At 53.8% G+C, this 16,576-nt stretch overlaps 1 protein-coding gene across 2 annotated transcripts in view; it reads right to left on the bottom strand.

The window, feature by feature from the left end:
• Positions 1-16,576, bottom strand: part of ZNF423 (zinc finger protein 423) — a 399,039-nt gene that overhangs the window by 235,970 nt on the left and 146,493 nt on the right. For both annotated transcript variants that reach the window (XM_058674445.1, XM_058674443.1), the window contains exon 2: positions 7,658-7,717. Coding sequence is in view for 1 of the 2 variants with exons in the window: in XM_058674443.1 (XP_058530426.1) it covers positions 7,658-7,717 (60 nt within the window). In the remaining variant the exon portion in view is untranslated. The remainder of the gene's footprint in view (positions 1-7,657; positions 7,718-16,576) is intronic.

Here is a 16,576-nt window from a genome sequence, read left to right as displayed (position 1 = left end):
AGCAGGCCACAGGGCACACGGGGAAGCAATAACACAGCCCAGCGGACGGCCAGGCCCAGACAGGCTCTAGGGCACCAAAAAGCAAGGCTGTCATATCAAGAGACGCTTCCTGGAGGAAGTGTCACCAAGGTCAAGTTTCAAAATATGAGAAAGAGTTCATAGGCAGAGAGCCCAGGAGGAGCGAAGGCCAGCACAGCAGCCCAGTGTCTGCACCACAGCATCAGCACCACCCCTGGAGCTTGTGGGGAACACAGATTCTCAGATAGTCAGAAATGTTCATGTCGACAAGATCAGCAGGTTGACAATCATGCTCAGGTTTCAGTGCACTGGCCTAGTCACTGCAGAAGGCACCTAAGGGAACAGGACGGTCCATAGTTCCCACCAAGTCACCAGCCACATCCATACCTGAACCCTGTGGGTCAGCTGTGACTGATAGCTGGGCTTTGGTTCAGCAAAGACCCACTGATTTTTGACGTTCTCCAGCAGGGTTCTCCCGGCTTGAGGCCAGGGTGAACAACACCACAGGTGTGACCCCTTCCTGTCTTGGGGTCTCTGAAAAGCCCTAAGAGGGCTCACTGGGATGGGCACCCCCAAGTCCACACTTTCAGGAGTTATGAAGAATGACAGAGAGTCCCTGGCAGTGAGGGAGCTAACTCTTTCCCTGGAAGGTGGAGAGCAGACGCTGAGTCCAACTCTGTACAAGAGAAACCAGCAGCTGGGAGTGGGGACAGCAGAAGATGGGCAGAGGTACCATGCACATGTCCCCCCCCCTTTTACACACATGCACACTTGGGCACCAGGGCATACGTGTGCACAGGCATGCAGGCCTCTGTGTACACGTGTATACAGCAGGTATATCCAAGAGGAAGTGACGTAGAGTGTGCAGCCTGACAGGATCCTAACGCTGGTTCCGAGCCAGAGGAAAAGGGTGGGCAGGAAGCAGCACATCCTCCTAGGAGAACTGATCCAAGCCACCCCCGGGCAGGGACCAAGCTACAGCCAGCAGGCAAGAAAGGTGCTGCCACAGCAGGGCCCCCCAGAGTTCAAGGCTGGGCTGTGGAGACCTAGGCCCCAATATACACACACACACACACACACACACACCCAAGTGCCTGTACCGCATGCACATGGCACAAGTGCCCTACCTCGGGGCCTGCTCACCATGGTAACAGAGTGGCCACCTCTGGGCTCGAGCCACCACCTGAAGGTTTCTGAGGCCTCCTGTGCTGAGGCGAGAAACAGCTCTGACAAAGGCCCCTTTGGGGCCAGCCTGGCCAGAGCTCCAGGGGGCCAACCAGCTGGCGCATGCCTGCCACACTCCCCCGGTGGGCTCAGGACCACCACGCCTTTCTGCCCAGCCTGCCTGGCTCCACTTAGCCCAACTCCCCACGGACTCCCCAGCCGAGCTAATGAGAGACTCCCCAGCTGGCCCCACATAAAAATGCATTTCATAAGTCTTTAAAATGCTGGGAAATTCAACGTCTATTTAGGGAACCTCTTCTGTTCTTTATAAATGCCCCCCTGTCCCAACCAGAGAGATGAAGGGTTGAGGGGCTCATGCACAAAAGTTGGACAGCACCAGCTGAGCCAGCCTGGAACCAATAGAGGGGGCATGGGCAGCTCACAACGTTGGCCCCAGCAATAGGACCTAGGTTAAAACCATGGAGACTGCATGGCACATCACCCTGGATCACTCAGGGAAGAATTCAGCGGGCAGGAACTCACTCTGTGACCTTAATTTGGGAACTGAAAGAAATCAGAAGGTGTTGGAAATCCTGAAAGAGTAAACAACACACATGCCACAGAGACCTTCACTGCAATCATGTATCTACAAGGCCAAGGTCAAAAGCTGTTCAGCTGCCCAACAGAGACAGAGAAACAGGATGGGGCCTTAAAGAATGAATTATTTGAGAGACAGAGTGACAAAGACAGGGAGGGAAGACAGAGAGAGAGCGCTCTTCCATCGATTCACTCTCTCCCCTGATGGCCACAACAGCAAGACCAAAGCCTGGAACTCCATCCGTGTTTCCCAAGTGCTTCGGCCATTGTCTGCTGCCTCCCAGGTGCATTAGCAGGACACTGGAGAGGAAGCAGAGCAGCCAGGACTCAAAGTGGCACTCTGATACAGGATGCTGACATCACTGCCAAGTGACAGTTAAACCTGCTCCACCATGGGGTATTAATTCCTGCATCCTCCAGGACCTTGAGGCCAGGCATTAAGGCAGACGGTGACACAGGTCTGAGGACCATGTGAAACTTGGGTCAGACAGGTGCTGAACAGAGTCCACTGTGGTCCGGACCCCAACACTGCTCTGGGGAGAAGGTGGTTCCTCCAGGGCTGAAATTAGAGGAAGGGTCAGGGGAGCAAGCAAACAGTAGGTGTGCAGGAACATGCAGCTGTATCAAGGAGCTGCAGTTACAAACTTGGCACCTACAGAACTCGCTGGAGCAAGCAGGCATTGGTCCACTATGGGGAGCCTGAGTTCCATCCCCCGCCTCATTCTAACTCGCAGATAATGCACACCCTGAGAGGTAGCAGTGATAACTCGAGCAGTCAGATCCCTGGCGTTCACTCAGAGGGACCTGGATTGAGTTTCCCAGCTTCCAGCTTTGGCTGGACCACATCCCACCCACTCTAGGTATTTGGGGAGTGAACCAGCTGTTCACTCCACATCTGTTTCTGTCACTCAAAGAATTAATCAGGTTTTAAAATCTTTTAAAGACTTCCCTACCTGACCCAGGACTCTCCTGGCTCCAGAGCAGATGCCCCTTGCTAGGTGCCCAGGAGCCTCCCCTGCAAAGCACCTGGATACACACTCCCAAAGGTAAGTGTGCTGGCTGCAGCTGAGCTGCTAACATCAGGTCTGAGCTGCCTGGCGGTGAGCTCTGCTCCGTGACTGGTACTGATACAGTGGTTGAGTGGCCACCTGAAACACTGGCATCCCACATCACGGGGTCCTGGCTGTTCTCCCTCTGATCCAACTCCCTGTTAGTGTGCCTGGGAAAGCAGCAGAGGGTGCCACGAGTGGTCGGATCCCTGTCACCCACGAGGAGGACCTGGACAGTCCCAGGCTCCTGACTTCAGCCTCGTCCAGCCGTGGCCATTGCTACCATCTGAGAAAGTCAACCAGAAGACAGAAGATTTAGCTCTCTCTCCTGTTCTTTTCTCTATAACTCTGCCTTTAAACAAATAAGTATTTTCAAAACTGTTCCCATTTGTGCCAAGTGGCACCCACACCTCTGAACACATCAAGCCCACTGCACTGTACCCTTCAGAAGGGTGAGTTGTATGAAAAGATGAAGGTTGTCACTTTTTTATTTACATCGGACAACTTTGTAAGAAAATGGAGCTTACTGTTTTTTCTTTTAAAATGCAGATGCTCTGGCCATCCTGGGGCTCCCTTCCTTCAAAACACAAGCAGTGGGCTGAAGGAGGAAGCAGCCCTTTAAGCATGGCTGTGCCATAGTCAGCTCGCCTCCCTGCCGACCTCCCCTGTGCCAGCCACGGGCTGCAGGGACGGGGTTTGAAGTCATGGGGCCATGCACCTGCACAGGACTGCCACAGTTCTTAGACTTTGAACAGCCAACATGGCGAGGATGCTTGCCTACTAACATTCCAAAATCCCATGCGAAAGCCCCTGCACACTTCCCCTGCGCACCTGAATGCAACTCTGCACCCAGACCAGTGAAGACTTGGGCTGCAACGGTTCTGTAAGGCCTGCCCCCACTCCACCCAGCCTGCTTCTGCTGAATCAGGCAGGAGGGGATTCACTGGAGACCCCACACCCCGGGTCCCAACCCTATGTGACTATGGTGCTGTTCCTCTTTCCAGGGCTCTGCCATTAGCAGCACAGGTGTCTCCTCCCCCCAGGTCAGGTCCTTTCTCTGCAGGCAGAGCCCTACACTCTCCATCACTGTTAGGCCCTGGCTTGAGGGCATGGATGGAGCAGGCCAGGTTACTCCAGGGGGCAAGCAGCCCCAGGGTCTGCACAGACAGGAGAAGCCAGGAGTATGGAGTGTACTCTGCCTCTTTATGGAAGCTCTCTCCATCACACTCCCGGGGGGGGGGGTTAGGGGGAGGAGGAACGGGTAGGCAAGGGCACGGAAAGGGGGCCACCTCCGCCTCCCAGCTCACCCCTCCCCCAGAAAGAATGTGCTCAGCCATGGCCACCCATGGTCATGCAGAACAGAAGGTCCCTATGTCCCGCAGCCACCGAGCCTTGGCTGGCCAGTGGCCTGTCCCAAAGGTCAAAGATGGCAGCTCCAAGGCGCTCAGCTCTCCAATGCTACATGGTGGCCAGGTTAAGCCACAGGCTGCGGCATCATTCAGGAAGACCCTGGTTCGAGTCCCCTGGCTGGGGACTGTGCACAGGCTCCTGTCTACCCTCCCAGCTTCCCTTCCTTGGCTGCCAACTGAGGATGGCAAGCAGCAGCCACAGTGCCAAGGGGATGTGTGCTCCCCCATAATCTTCCTTGGCACCAGTTTCCATTCTCTGATGTGGCCAAGTGACATTTCCTCGGTTTGATGAGAAGTGTTAGACAAAAGCAGCCTCACCCAGCCTTTGGCCCTGGCCTCCACCAGATGGCTGCCCCGAACCAGTCCCCAGAGAGCTCAATGAGCGGCTGCCGGAAAGCAGAGTCACCTCACAGAGCTGGCCTGATGGCTTGGGGCGGGGAGTGGAGGCGCTCAAGGTACAGCCTCCCCACCCCCTGCACATCCTAAGCGTTCAGTGACACGACATCACCCGCACACAGGGCCGCCTCCCACATTGGCTTTGTCCTGCCGCCAAGGATCTGAGCCAGCTCACAAGTCCCTCGCTCAGGGAAATACAAGCTGACTTTAATAGCCCAAGTCCAGCAGAACTGGGAAGGAAAATTTATCTCGTGCATGCACAATATAAAACCCAGCACTAAGGGGCCAAAGGAAAAACCAGTCCTGAGGGGCCAGCTGTGGGCTCTTCACCATCCGGGAAGACTGCCCTCCCCTTGCCCTGACTGAGCAGAAATTATGAAGCTGATGGCGCCAGAAGGAGCCATAGCTGTAAAGGCCCCCAAAGTCAGAAGGCACCCACAGTGAGGGTCTGTCTTGCATGACACACATATAAGGTGTGCTCAGCTCTTTGCTAGAAAGAGTTAAATCCCAGCCCATCCCATGTTGAGAAGAGCCATGCGCCGGGCACTCCAACACACCATGGCCCCCCTGCATGTAGGAGATGCTTCATCAGCTGAAGTGTCACGCTATCCCACCCAAAGGTCTATGCCCACTGTGGCAACCACAGGGCAATCCTGGTGGTTCCCACCTGCCCTTGTGGCCCACAGCAGCCCTGGGAAAGCAGCTGGAGGCAGAGGCCTCCTGTGCACAACTCCAGGTGTGGCTTGGGAGTCCAGGCAGGAATGTACTCCCAGGTCCAGCGGCAGTCTGAGCACGTGCACCCCACCTCGGCCACCCGGCCTGGCTCTCTGCAACATGGAACCTTGCAGGCTCATTGTGTCTCCCCATCCAGAGCAGGACAGGCGGGCAGCACAACACCCTTCTACATCTTCCCTTCATACTCAGTGCTAACTCCACTGCCGCAGGGCCTTGCCCTGAGCTCCCAGCTCTAAGACACAAGCACTCCCCAACATGCTGGCTTCAGACGAGGCCTCTCCCCAGTGAGGGGGACCCTGTTATGGAGACCTGAGTCACCTGCAGATGCAGTAGTGCCTGAGCCTGGAACAAGCACCATACCCGGAGCCCAGGGACCTGGGTTCAAGAACTGAGTCCTTCTGTCTAGCCTACTCAAGTGTTTCCCAAATTCCAGTTATTCGTGATTTGTCTTCATGATTTTCACTGAATCAGACATATTAAAACTTTCTTCCTGATCCAATATTCTCCCACATCATCATAAGCCACGCAAGTCTATGAAATCACAGCTTAAATAGGTAACTAATTCAGATGCTCCTTTGCTTGAGGCCTAAGACCACATGTGTTTGAAATACCGAGCCAGAGCAAATCTCCCTGCTTACCCCCATTTCTACAATTAGCAGTGGTAACTTGACTCAAGGGCTTTTCGGACCTTCCACTAGCTTAGGGCCAGCGTCAGAGGGCAGTGGTTAAGCCACCACTCGTCCTGGCTACTTCACACTTGAAATACAGTCTCCTGCCTCTGTGCCTGGAAGGCAGCAGGTGACAGAAGAGCGAGGGACCTGGGTTCCTGGATGGAGCTCCCAGCTCGGCTTCAGCCTGGCCCAGCTCCAGCTACCGTGGGTGTTTAAGAAGTGAAACAACGAAGGCAAGATATTTTCCCTCTTTCTCTAACTCCTCCTACCTCTGGGTCAATCTGTCTTTCAATTAAACAGATAAACCCTTTTTTTTTAAGATTTATTTTATGTTTATTGGAAAGTCAGATATACAGAGAGAAGGAGAGACAGAGAGGAAGATCTTCCATTCATTGATTCGCTCTCCAAGCAGCTGCAACAGTCGGAGCTGAGCTGATTCGAAGGCAGGAGCCTAGAGCCAGAACAAGCGTCCATGTGGGATCCCATTGCATGCAAAGCGAGAATTTTAGCCATTAGGCTACCATGCTGGGCCCAAACAGATAAACTTTTTTAAAAGATTTTACAAGGGTCCAGAGTAGTAGCCTGGTAACTAAAGTCCTTGTCTTGCATGCACCAGGATCCCACATGGGTGCCAGTTTGCGCTCCTGCTGCACCATGTCCCATCCAGTTCCCTGCTTGTGGCCTAGGAAAGCAGTTGAGGACAGCCCAAAGGCCCAAAGCCTTGGGACCCTGCAACTGCATGGGAGACCTGGAAAAGGCTCCTGGCTCCTGGCTTTAGATTGGTTCAGCTCCGGCCATTGTGGCTGCTTGGGAGTGAACCAGCAGATGGAAGATCTTAAATAAATAAATAAATCTTTTTAAAAAATATTTTACAAGACTAAGCTGGGTGTGGGTATATCATGAATCCAGGGGGAACTGGTCAGGCTCCTGGGTAAGACTTGGCAGGTGGCATCGGAGTGGGACAAGGAGAGAGCCTGGTGCCCACAGAACAAGTGACTGGAGGCACTGATTGGGTGTGCTGCCAATTCTGTAACTCCCAAAGACTCCACACCCAATCTCAAACTCCATTAGCAGCTCCAAATTGGAGAAGCTACATTCAGCCAGCCATCCCTCGAGCTGGAAAACTGAGGCACGGGGCAGAGAACATGCTTCTGTGATAAGGCGTGTCCCCTGACTCTTGAGAAGTCACGTCATCCCCACCCCAGGAATCCCTGGGACCTCCCGCCGGAGGCCTGAGGTTGATGGGCAGCCACCACAGTATCAAGGGCCTCTCAAAGCAGCTGCCTGCAATTAGATTGGAATGAGTATACAGGGGCGCTCCTGGCAGGGATCCCCAAGTCCTGAGCCAGGGGAGACATCACACCTACCTGAGTGGTGCCCACATAGAGGCAACACGGCCCTGGGGAGAAAGCAGGCATACTGGTCTGCAACAGGTTTATTGACCAGATGGAGAAGACGGAAAATCGTGCTGCCCAAGGTAGTCTGCACCATGAGGTAACACAAACCACCGGGTGGCTTCCTGAATTCCTGGCCACTCTTACCCTGGGGACCCCAGCTGCTCCCCTCCACCCCACCCCCATTCCAGTGCAGCCCGCCCCCCCCCCCCCGGCTTCTTTACCTGCTGCGGTCACAGAGGAATCCCAGGCCAGCGAGAAGTCTGAGGCCTCCCCCTCTTCAACTGCAAGAGAGAACAGAGAGGGGCCTGTGAGTTCCCATGCTGCACAAGAGGCCATGGAGGTGGCGCACAGCATGAGGAAGGTGGCACTTCTGTGGGGGGCCCGTACTGATACTCAGATTGGGAAGGAGGGACAAAGCTGGATCGAAACAAAACAGGAACAGTCAGCAAATAAGCCACAGTTTCCCCAGCCCAGTGCTCCAGGTAGACATCACCAACAGATCACAGTACTGTCCGGAACCAGATGCAGCCTCGGGATCTCTGCTATACAGTACTCAGACATCACTGTCTGAAGCTGAGGATGTCCACCCGAGATGCAGCCAGGGAACAAAGCAAAGACTCACAAAACTCTAATCCCGCACACATTACCACCGCCCCCTGCCCACTCTGATCAGGCATCACAGACCACCACTGAGACAGGAAAGTTCTCCTGGTAATTCCAAAACCCCAACAAGACTACTCCCAGAGGTGGGTGAGGTGCAGGTGGCAATGCCCACGCTCACACTCAATAACAGCCCAGCCCGTGCAGGGGTCAGCTCTCCCGCAGTCGGCAGGCTGGAGCATGGGCCAGAGAACATCAGTGGGCAACTCTGCCCCCTGAAAACCCACAGAAAGAGGTTGGGCAGGGCTGGGAAGCCCCCAGCCACATGCATGAGACTGGGCAGGTGCAAACAACACACAGAGAGAAAACACTCTCAGGCACAATCAGGCTCTTGTCCTGGAAGGCAGCCCGGCCTGAGGCACGCAATAATGTTAGAGCCGGGTTAGAGACTTTGTAAATGGAACTTTGTTTAAGCCAAAAATGTGCGCACACAGTGTTTTTCCGACTTAACAGGCTCAGAAGCTCCACACACGTGGCCGACTAAGGCCACCGCACACCACCTGGATCTCCTTACACCGTCGATGCGACCCCTGGCGCCACATGGGTGCACAGCATGAGGCAGGCCCCGTGCGGACAGCTCTCCAGCCGTCACCGGGTTTAATCTTCCTAACAGACTCTCTCTGAGCGGTGACATGACCGGCCCATGCAGAGCTTGGGCTCAAACCCAGCATTGTCTCAAGAATCACTTCCGCAATCATGAAACCCTAGGCATGGAGGATGCGGTCCACAATCCCAGTCCGCCACATGCAAGCCACGACTACAGCAGGCCGATCGGGCAGCTGGAGAGGAGCAAGCAGGCTGTCTGGAGGCAGATCAGTGTTCAAATCTCGGCTCTGACTCTTGCTAACCCAGTGACCTTGCGTAAATGAAACCTCTGGGCTTCTGATTCACTCTCTCAGAAATGGGATGCTCATGGTTCCATAAGGCATAGGAGTGCTGCAAGGATTGTGAGATGGCACCATCCATGCACTGTGCCTGCACAGGACATGTGCCCCAGCAGCACCAGCCGGAGCTGTCACCTGCAAGAACCAAGTTGCCTGGCTGAAATCTGCATCCCAATCATCCACCCGTGGTCTGACCCTCTCTGCCCTCACCCTCATACAACACACTCCAGAGAAAGCGTGCAGGCCAACAAGCCAACAGACCAAGGAATGCTAACCCAGTGCTTTCTCCCTCCCAAGTCAGTGTCCCGAGAACATGGGCTCAACACTGTGACAAGACAAGGAAGAGACCAGCTGAGCAGGCAAGGAGTGAAGCCATCGCCTGGCTTGGCAGGTTACAGAATCCACAGCCTTGTTTGTGTATGAATCAAGATCTCATGTCAGATATAGTGACACATCACAGAGACACGCACAGCTCAGGCTTACATCACATGTGCAAAGACTGGTTCTGTGACACTGACATTCAGGGCAGTGGGTACACAGAAAGAAAGGCCCCTAAGGCAGCTGGAATCAGCCACCTGCCAGGATGGCACAGGGCCACATCACTAACCCGAGCCGGCCGGGAGGTGGAGCTATGAGTCCCAAACACCCCTAAAATGGAATTCCACTGGTGCGATGCCACAAGCCAAGGGCAGTGTGGGCAGCAAACCTGACTGGAGGCTGCCCTCCTGGCCAAGGCCTCCCCAAACTCCATCCACACTGTCTCATTTAGAAGATACTTGGTACACTGAGACCAAGACATACAGTCCCACCTGTTCAGTCTCCAGGGAAACTCAAAGACATCTTCCCCTGTGGATGCTAGGCATACAGGTGGGTGCTTGGGGATCCACATATGCACACAGTGGGGGAGCATGGCATGAGTACCCACACAGAGAGATACCCTCCTGGGTGTGCACAGAGCAAATTTGTAAAAGATCACACAACCAGAGTACAAGTGCACAGAGAGGTGAAGACCAAGACACCCATAGGCCAATGACATGCCATGTCCAGGGCCCTGTGTGAACACACGCCTACCCTGGAGTACTGGGAAGTACTCCAGCCCTGTGTGCTTGGTAACACTGGCACTGGCAAAAGTTAAGATGTGTCACCTGCTTAGCACCACAGTCTCTTTCTATTCTATTCTCCATCCCGCTTTTCAATTGTCCTTTACCTTGAGGGGACAAGAGCATTGTGTCTCTATTGCAAAGGGACTCCAAAACTGCTTCAACATCTGGCCCCAGCAACTGGCTCCCTAATGAGGCCAGACATTAGACATCAGGTACCCTATGTGTACACAGGCAGGCCTGTGTGTATGCAAGAGTTTGTGGGACACAGGAAGGTCCTGGATGCAGCAGGTAAGACTATGAGCATGCTGGTTCCAGTCCTGGCTGTCCTGCCTCTGATCCAGCTCTGATGCACCTGGGAAGGCAGCAGAAGATGACCCAAGAACTTGGAGTGGCCCTACCATCCACTTGGGAGACCTATATGGAGTTCCTGGTTCCTGTCCTGGGCCTGACCATTGTGGGCATTTGGGAAATGAATTGAGAGGATAGAAGATTCTCCCTCTTTCCCCATCCCAAATCACTCTGCCTTTCAAATGAACATTTTTCTAAAAACTAAGGAATGAAGGAAAAGAATCATAGGGGAGGACGAGGGAGGGAAGAGTCCACTAAGCCAGGGGGGTCCATGCATCCTACCAAACGTTGCTCCCCAGCTGAATAGCATGTGCATCTGTGGCCACCGTTCTCCTCTGGTGTTGCCCAGACCTTGTATTCTGCACCTGGAAGCCTTATTGCTGGGCTTGGAACTTGAAGCACCCAGGGAGGGGCACAGAGCAGATGCTGGTGGGGGAGGGGTTCCACATGCACCTGCTCCATGCCCCTGGGTGCTTCAAGTTCCAAGCCTTTGTCAGGGCTTGCCAGGGACAGGAACAGAGCGGGAGTAGAAACAGGGCCCTGGGTCAGAGAGCTGAATCTGGACAAGGCTGAGGCCTCACTAGGGGTTTATCCAAGTTGGGCAGGTCCTGAGTTGGCAGAGAATGCACAGAGCAGAGGCAGGTGAGCTCAGAGCCCACTTCCGGCATGAAGAATGTTCATAAGGGAAAAGGGCTGTGTTCACAGCTCTGGAGAGGCCCACTCGCCCTTTCCTCCAAAATCCACAGCAGGGCCAGCTGGGTCGGGCTTTCTGGACCCTAGAAGGCTCAGGCCCTGGATATGAGCCTCTGGACATGCATGCATCCAGGGCCTCTGTATGGGGAAAGAATTCATAGTGCTTGTCTAAAGATCTAATCCTACCCCAGCAGGACTAACGTAAAGATCCCAGGAAGAATGGCCCCAATTTGGGAAGGTGTTCTCTGCCGGCCCCATCACAGGCAGCATTCACAGGGACCTGGCGAGGTCCCCTTGCTTTGCAGGCCCCATGGAATTATCTGGGCCCAGATGGGCATGATGGATGCTCCCTTGAGCTCTCCCTGTCCAAAGAGAGGTGAGAGCCAGGCAAGCGGCACAGAACTGCCTCTCCTAAGCTCAGCCTAAAGGGTATCTTCTCACCCACACTGAAACAAGGTTCAGGAAGACACCGAGAGCCCAGGATCTAAACGTTCAATGTGAACCAGAGCATCCACCTCTGGCTGAGTACTAAGCAACCTCAAGGAAGAAGCGCAAACCAAGCCGGGAAGCTTGTTGGGTATGACTGTACGCGTTGTGGCGTACACTGTGGTTGCACTGTGGCAAGAGGGAGCTGCAAGCAGTGTGTGCTGTTGCAGGGCTGTGGTGCCTACCCATCTGCAACAAGGCATGGCTGAGCTTTCTCATAATTGCTTGCAAAGGCATGTAAAGCACAGGTTAGCCCATGACCATCAGCTTTAGATCAAAACGACCAAGAGGAAGGACAAGGGAATCCGATCTCTCAGCCCCAACATTTTTCTGGTTCTGGGGGACAGGGAGATCACAAATTCAAGTCAAGGCTCTCAGTAGCTAGGGCTAGACCCACCCAAGATCCCCAGTGCCAAGTTCCAACTTCAGCACCGTGCTCGGACCCCAGGAGAGGCCCAGACATCCTCATAGGACCACAAGCCTCTTCGTTTGACATTCATAACTAAGCCCATCAGCACAGGTTTCCAGGGTGAGGATAGGGGATGGATCCAAGGCCCCCTCCCACATCCACATCCACAGCCCCTGCACGTGGAGGGGGTGGAGCTGCATTCACAGAAACCTATTCCTGCATCATTCGGGTGCCTGTCCAGAAGTTTCCTTCCACCTGATCAAGGGCTTCATCTGTAAAAATAAATAAAATAAAATAACTACAGTCAAGAGGCAGTGTGTTCCGACACTGGAGGCAAAGCTGCTGATAGATTTATTGAGAGACGGAAAGTGGATCTCAAACTCAGCATTCGGAAAGAGAGTCTTACAGACCTTTTTGGCAACACTCGACTTTCTCCTTAAACACTGACTTTGAAATGAACACCTACGCAGCATGCAACACCACGGGAAACTCTTCATACAATCCAGGCAGCCCAACCCTTGGGGCACTGGGGTACAGCCGGCTAAGCCACTGATTGAGGTACCACAGTAGAGCGCCAGTTTGAGTCCCAGCTACTCTGCACTTCAGACCCAGCTTCCCATTAAGGCATCCCAAGAGGCTCAGCTTGATGGCTCACACACTTGGAGCCCTGTCACCCACAAGGGAGACCCAGATGGGAGTTCCCAGCTCCAGGCTTTGAACTGACCTAGCCCCAACTATTGCAGGCCTTTGGGGAATGGAGCAACAGGTGGGAGATTTCTCTCTCATTGCACCTAACCCTCTCTCTCTCTTCTTCTTCTCCTCTGTCATTCTGCCTTTCAAAGAAATTAAATCTTTAGGAAAAAGTTCAAATCACACACGATCACTGGTTTCTCTGTCTCCTTGCCCTGCTGGATATAAAACAGGAAGAACGCATGCACAGTGTTGGTCCCACAACATCACAGCAGAAGCGGTTCCAGGGTCTCCAGGACAAGGCAGCCTCGCTGGCCGCAGGCATCAGGCAGCAAAGGCACACCAGGGGAATCTGGCAGGAAGCGAGCACACACTGGGGCCTAGAAGTAGGTCTGGAACAGGCTCATCCCCGCTGGGCCCTGCCTGCAAGTCAGCAGCCACCCTTCCTGCCCCTGGGCTTCATGTGTCCTTTTGTGGATGCATCTCGTGGGTTCAACTGCAAGCTGAAACTATTGGGGCATTCGTGTTGTGGGGCAGGGAGTTAAGCCACCGCCCGCCACGCCTGCATCCCAAATCAAAGTGGTGGCTTGAGACCCAGCTGTTCCACTTCCAAACAAGCTCCTTGCAAATGCTCCTGGGAAGGCAGCGAACAGAGAAAGGCCCAAGTGCTTAGGTCACTCCCACCTACATGAAAGACAAAACAGTTTCAGGTGCCTGGCTCAGTGTAGCCTAGCCCTGGCTGTGGGAGACAACCAATGGATGTAAGGTAGCCCTCTAAATCTCTCTCTCTCTCTCTCTCTCTCTCTCTCTCTTTCTCTCTCTTTCTCTCTCTTTCTCTCTCTCTCTCTCTCCCTTCTTCTGCTGCTTCTTCCCTAAACAATGAAATGTAACAACGTGTCTATCCTAAATCATCCACAGATTTAGAGTATGCAGGGGGGCCCTGTAGATGAAAAGCAACCTGGCCGGTTTCTAACAGGAACTTGGATTTTGATCTGGGGCACAGAGTACAGAAAGGAGGCCCAAAACCAGTCTCATTGCCGACACCAAGGGGCGCCTGCACAGATGCCCTAGCTGGGATGACAGTCACCCCAGTTTCACAGGTAAGCTCTGAATGAGACGATATTCCTACAGCTCACAGCTCCAGGCCTACCCAAGCTTCCCCTCTCCCCTCAGGTCCCGGCTGGCCGCGGGTGGGACGTTCACCCCTTCCAAGAACAAGGGTGCTGATGCGCTGTGCTTTGGCCCCTTTTCCAGGAGTGAAAATGAGGCCTCACAGAAGAGAGATGGTTTGTCTGGGGGCCCAGATGGGGAAATGATGGCAGACCTGGGACCTTGAGCCCCAGACCTGGGACTCCGCAATGCTCCCTGCCACTACCTCCACCAGTCAGGCTTTCTGAGTCACAGTCCCCACATCACATGTCAAGGGCTGGGATGAACCCCCAATGTGTGTCTCAGTGCCCCAGCAAGTGCTCTCTCCGAAATGCAGCCCCAGGCAGCCAGGAGAGCATCTCCTGGAAGCTCCTTGGACTAGGACCCCAGCCAAGACCCTCTGCACGACCTTGATACATGCCAAAGACTGAGATCCAAACTGCCTCAGTGACAACATAAGCTAAGCACACTTATTAATCCCATTTCTTTTTAAAAAATATATATTTATTACTATTGAAAAAGCAGATGCACAGAAAGAATGAGACAGAAAGACATTCCATCTGCTGGTTCACCCCAAATGCCCACGATGGTCAGAGCTGAGCTGATCTGAAGCCAGGTACCAGGGAGCTTCCTCCAGGCCTCCCACGCGGGTGCAGGGTCTCAAGGCATTGGGCCGTTCTCCACAGCTTTTCTAAGCCATGAGCAGGGAGCTGAATGGGAAGTGACGCAGCCGGGACACGAACTAGCACACATACAGGATGCCGATGCTTGGAGGTAGCAAGCTGAGCTACACGTCAGCACGTATCCCATTTCACAGACCAGAAAACCAAGACAAAGTAATTTTCTAAAATCCCAAGTCCTGGGGCCAGGACTGAAGCTCTTAACTGTTTGTTTTACCAGTAAGCAGAACTCTGACTCAACACAGGGCAGGACCAGTCCGTGGCAAACTGGATTCTCACTCAGGCACCTTCCCACCCCCAGCTTGAATTCACAGAAAACTCCCAAAGTCATTCCCTGGGCCAGCACTTCTCTCTTGGGCCTCCCCAGCACATAAGCTCCTTGGGTAACACGGAGAGCCAGGGCAGAGAGGGGCCTAGAAAACACTTCCAAAAGAGCAGCCCTGGCTTGCAGCTCTGGCTAACAAAAAGTCAAACGGTTGACCATGAAACCCTGCCCAGCAACAAGATGTACATATTCGGTGTGCACCCAGATGAATGGTGCAGGGAGAGGGGCCTGAACAACACAGACGGTCTCAGTTCCTTGCCTGTGGCCCGGGAAAGCAGTAGAGGACGGCCCAATGCACTGGGACCCTGCACCCATGTGGGAGACCTGAAGGAAATTCCAGGCTCCTGGCTTCGGATCGGCGCAGCACCGGTCATTGAGGTCACTTTGGGAGTGAATCATCGGATGGAAGATCTTCCTCTCTGTCTCTCCTTGTCTCTGTATATCTGACTTTGCAATAAAAATAAATAAATGTTTTTTAAAAATGTCTAGGATACCCGTGTGAGTCACAGCAAAGAAGCTAAAGGGCACGCCTGCCCCGTGTGTAGATGCATGGTTGCCACATCCCAACAGCTCATGGGGCAGCGGCACCTGAGGGACACAGCCTTGGGGTCTGCTCTTTCACCCTACACGCATGCTCACAGCCTATCACACCCCATAGGGTCACATTCAACAAGTCCTGGCTCTCACAGGACGCTCCAAACTGCTCGATACCTACTTCCCACGGTTCTTACTGTAAGGGGCCCACCCCACACAGCCCACCCAGCCACGAGCCCATCCAGCCACCTTCCCGAGGGCAAGCTTTCAGAAGTGGGGCTTCTAGAACAAAATGTATCCCCAGAAGAGCCGTCTGACTCACAAGGAAGGTGACAGTGGGGAAGGGGGGGTGGAGGCACAGACACCCTTGCAGGGACCCATATACAAATAACTGACAAGGTGTGAGAAGTGTGAGGATGCCCACTGTGGCTGGTGCAGGACCTGCTGTCTGCTTCAGACAGAAGGGAAAATGGGGCAAGATTGGACCCCTTCCCAACTGTCATTTGAAGCAAAGCACCATCGAGTAGAAGCTACCGTGTTTTTACGACCCCTTAACAGCTCGGTCACTGCCGGGCTAGCATCCTCTAAGCAACTACCAGCGCCTGCGTCTGTGTGTGGTTCCTTTAAAACCAGAGCAGGAGGAAACAAGAGTCTTATTGGAAACTGCTGTGTGTTGGGTGGGTGGGTTTATGGCGAGTGTATGCAAGTGCTTTCACCTGGCTTGGGACCTGCAGCCCAGCACTCTCATTAAAATCACTGTGCTCCTCCCCAGCGCTCCTCCTGCTGCACTGGTTTCTCGTACTAAGCCCCTCAAATACACCTATGTGTGAGCGTGCATGGCCAAAGTACTAGTAATGTGCGTGTTTCTCTTCTCTTTCAGTTTCTTCTCTTTCTTTCGACAGCACAACCAGTGTTCTAGTGACAGCTTTTCTAACAGATGTCAGAGAAAGCATTTTGCTAACAGACAACACAGGCACCTCTGACCAAAGGATGAGTGGGGGACCAGGACCATGACGCAGTAGACTAAGTCTCTGTCTGCAACACTGGCATCCCATATGGGCACTGGTTCATCTCCCAGCTGTCCTACTTCTGATCCAGTTCCCTGCTTGTGGCCTGGCAAAGCAGTGGAGGACCGCCCAAAGCCTTGGGACCCTGGAAAAAGGCCTTGGGAGACCTGGA

This window comes from Ochotona princeps, chromosome 16, assembly GCF_030435755.1.
Source record: "Ochotona princeps isolate mOchPri1 chromosome 16, mOchPri1.hap1, whole genome shotgun sequence".
NCBI classification, from domain to species: domain Eukaryota; kingdom Metazoa; phylum Chordata; class Mammalia; order Lagomorpha; family Ochotonidae; genus Ochotona; species Ochotona princeps.
Note: the sequence above shows the minus strand (reverse complement) of the source record. Positions and strands in the feature narration are given on the sequence as shown.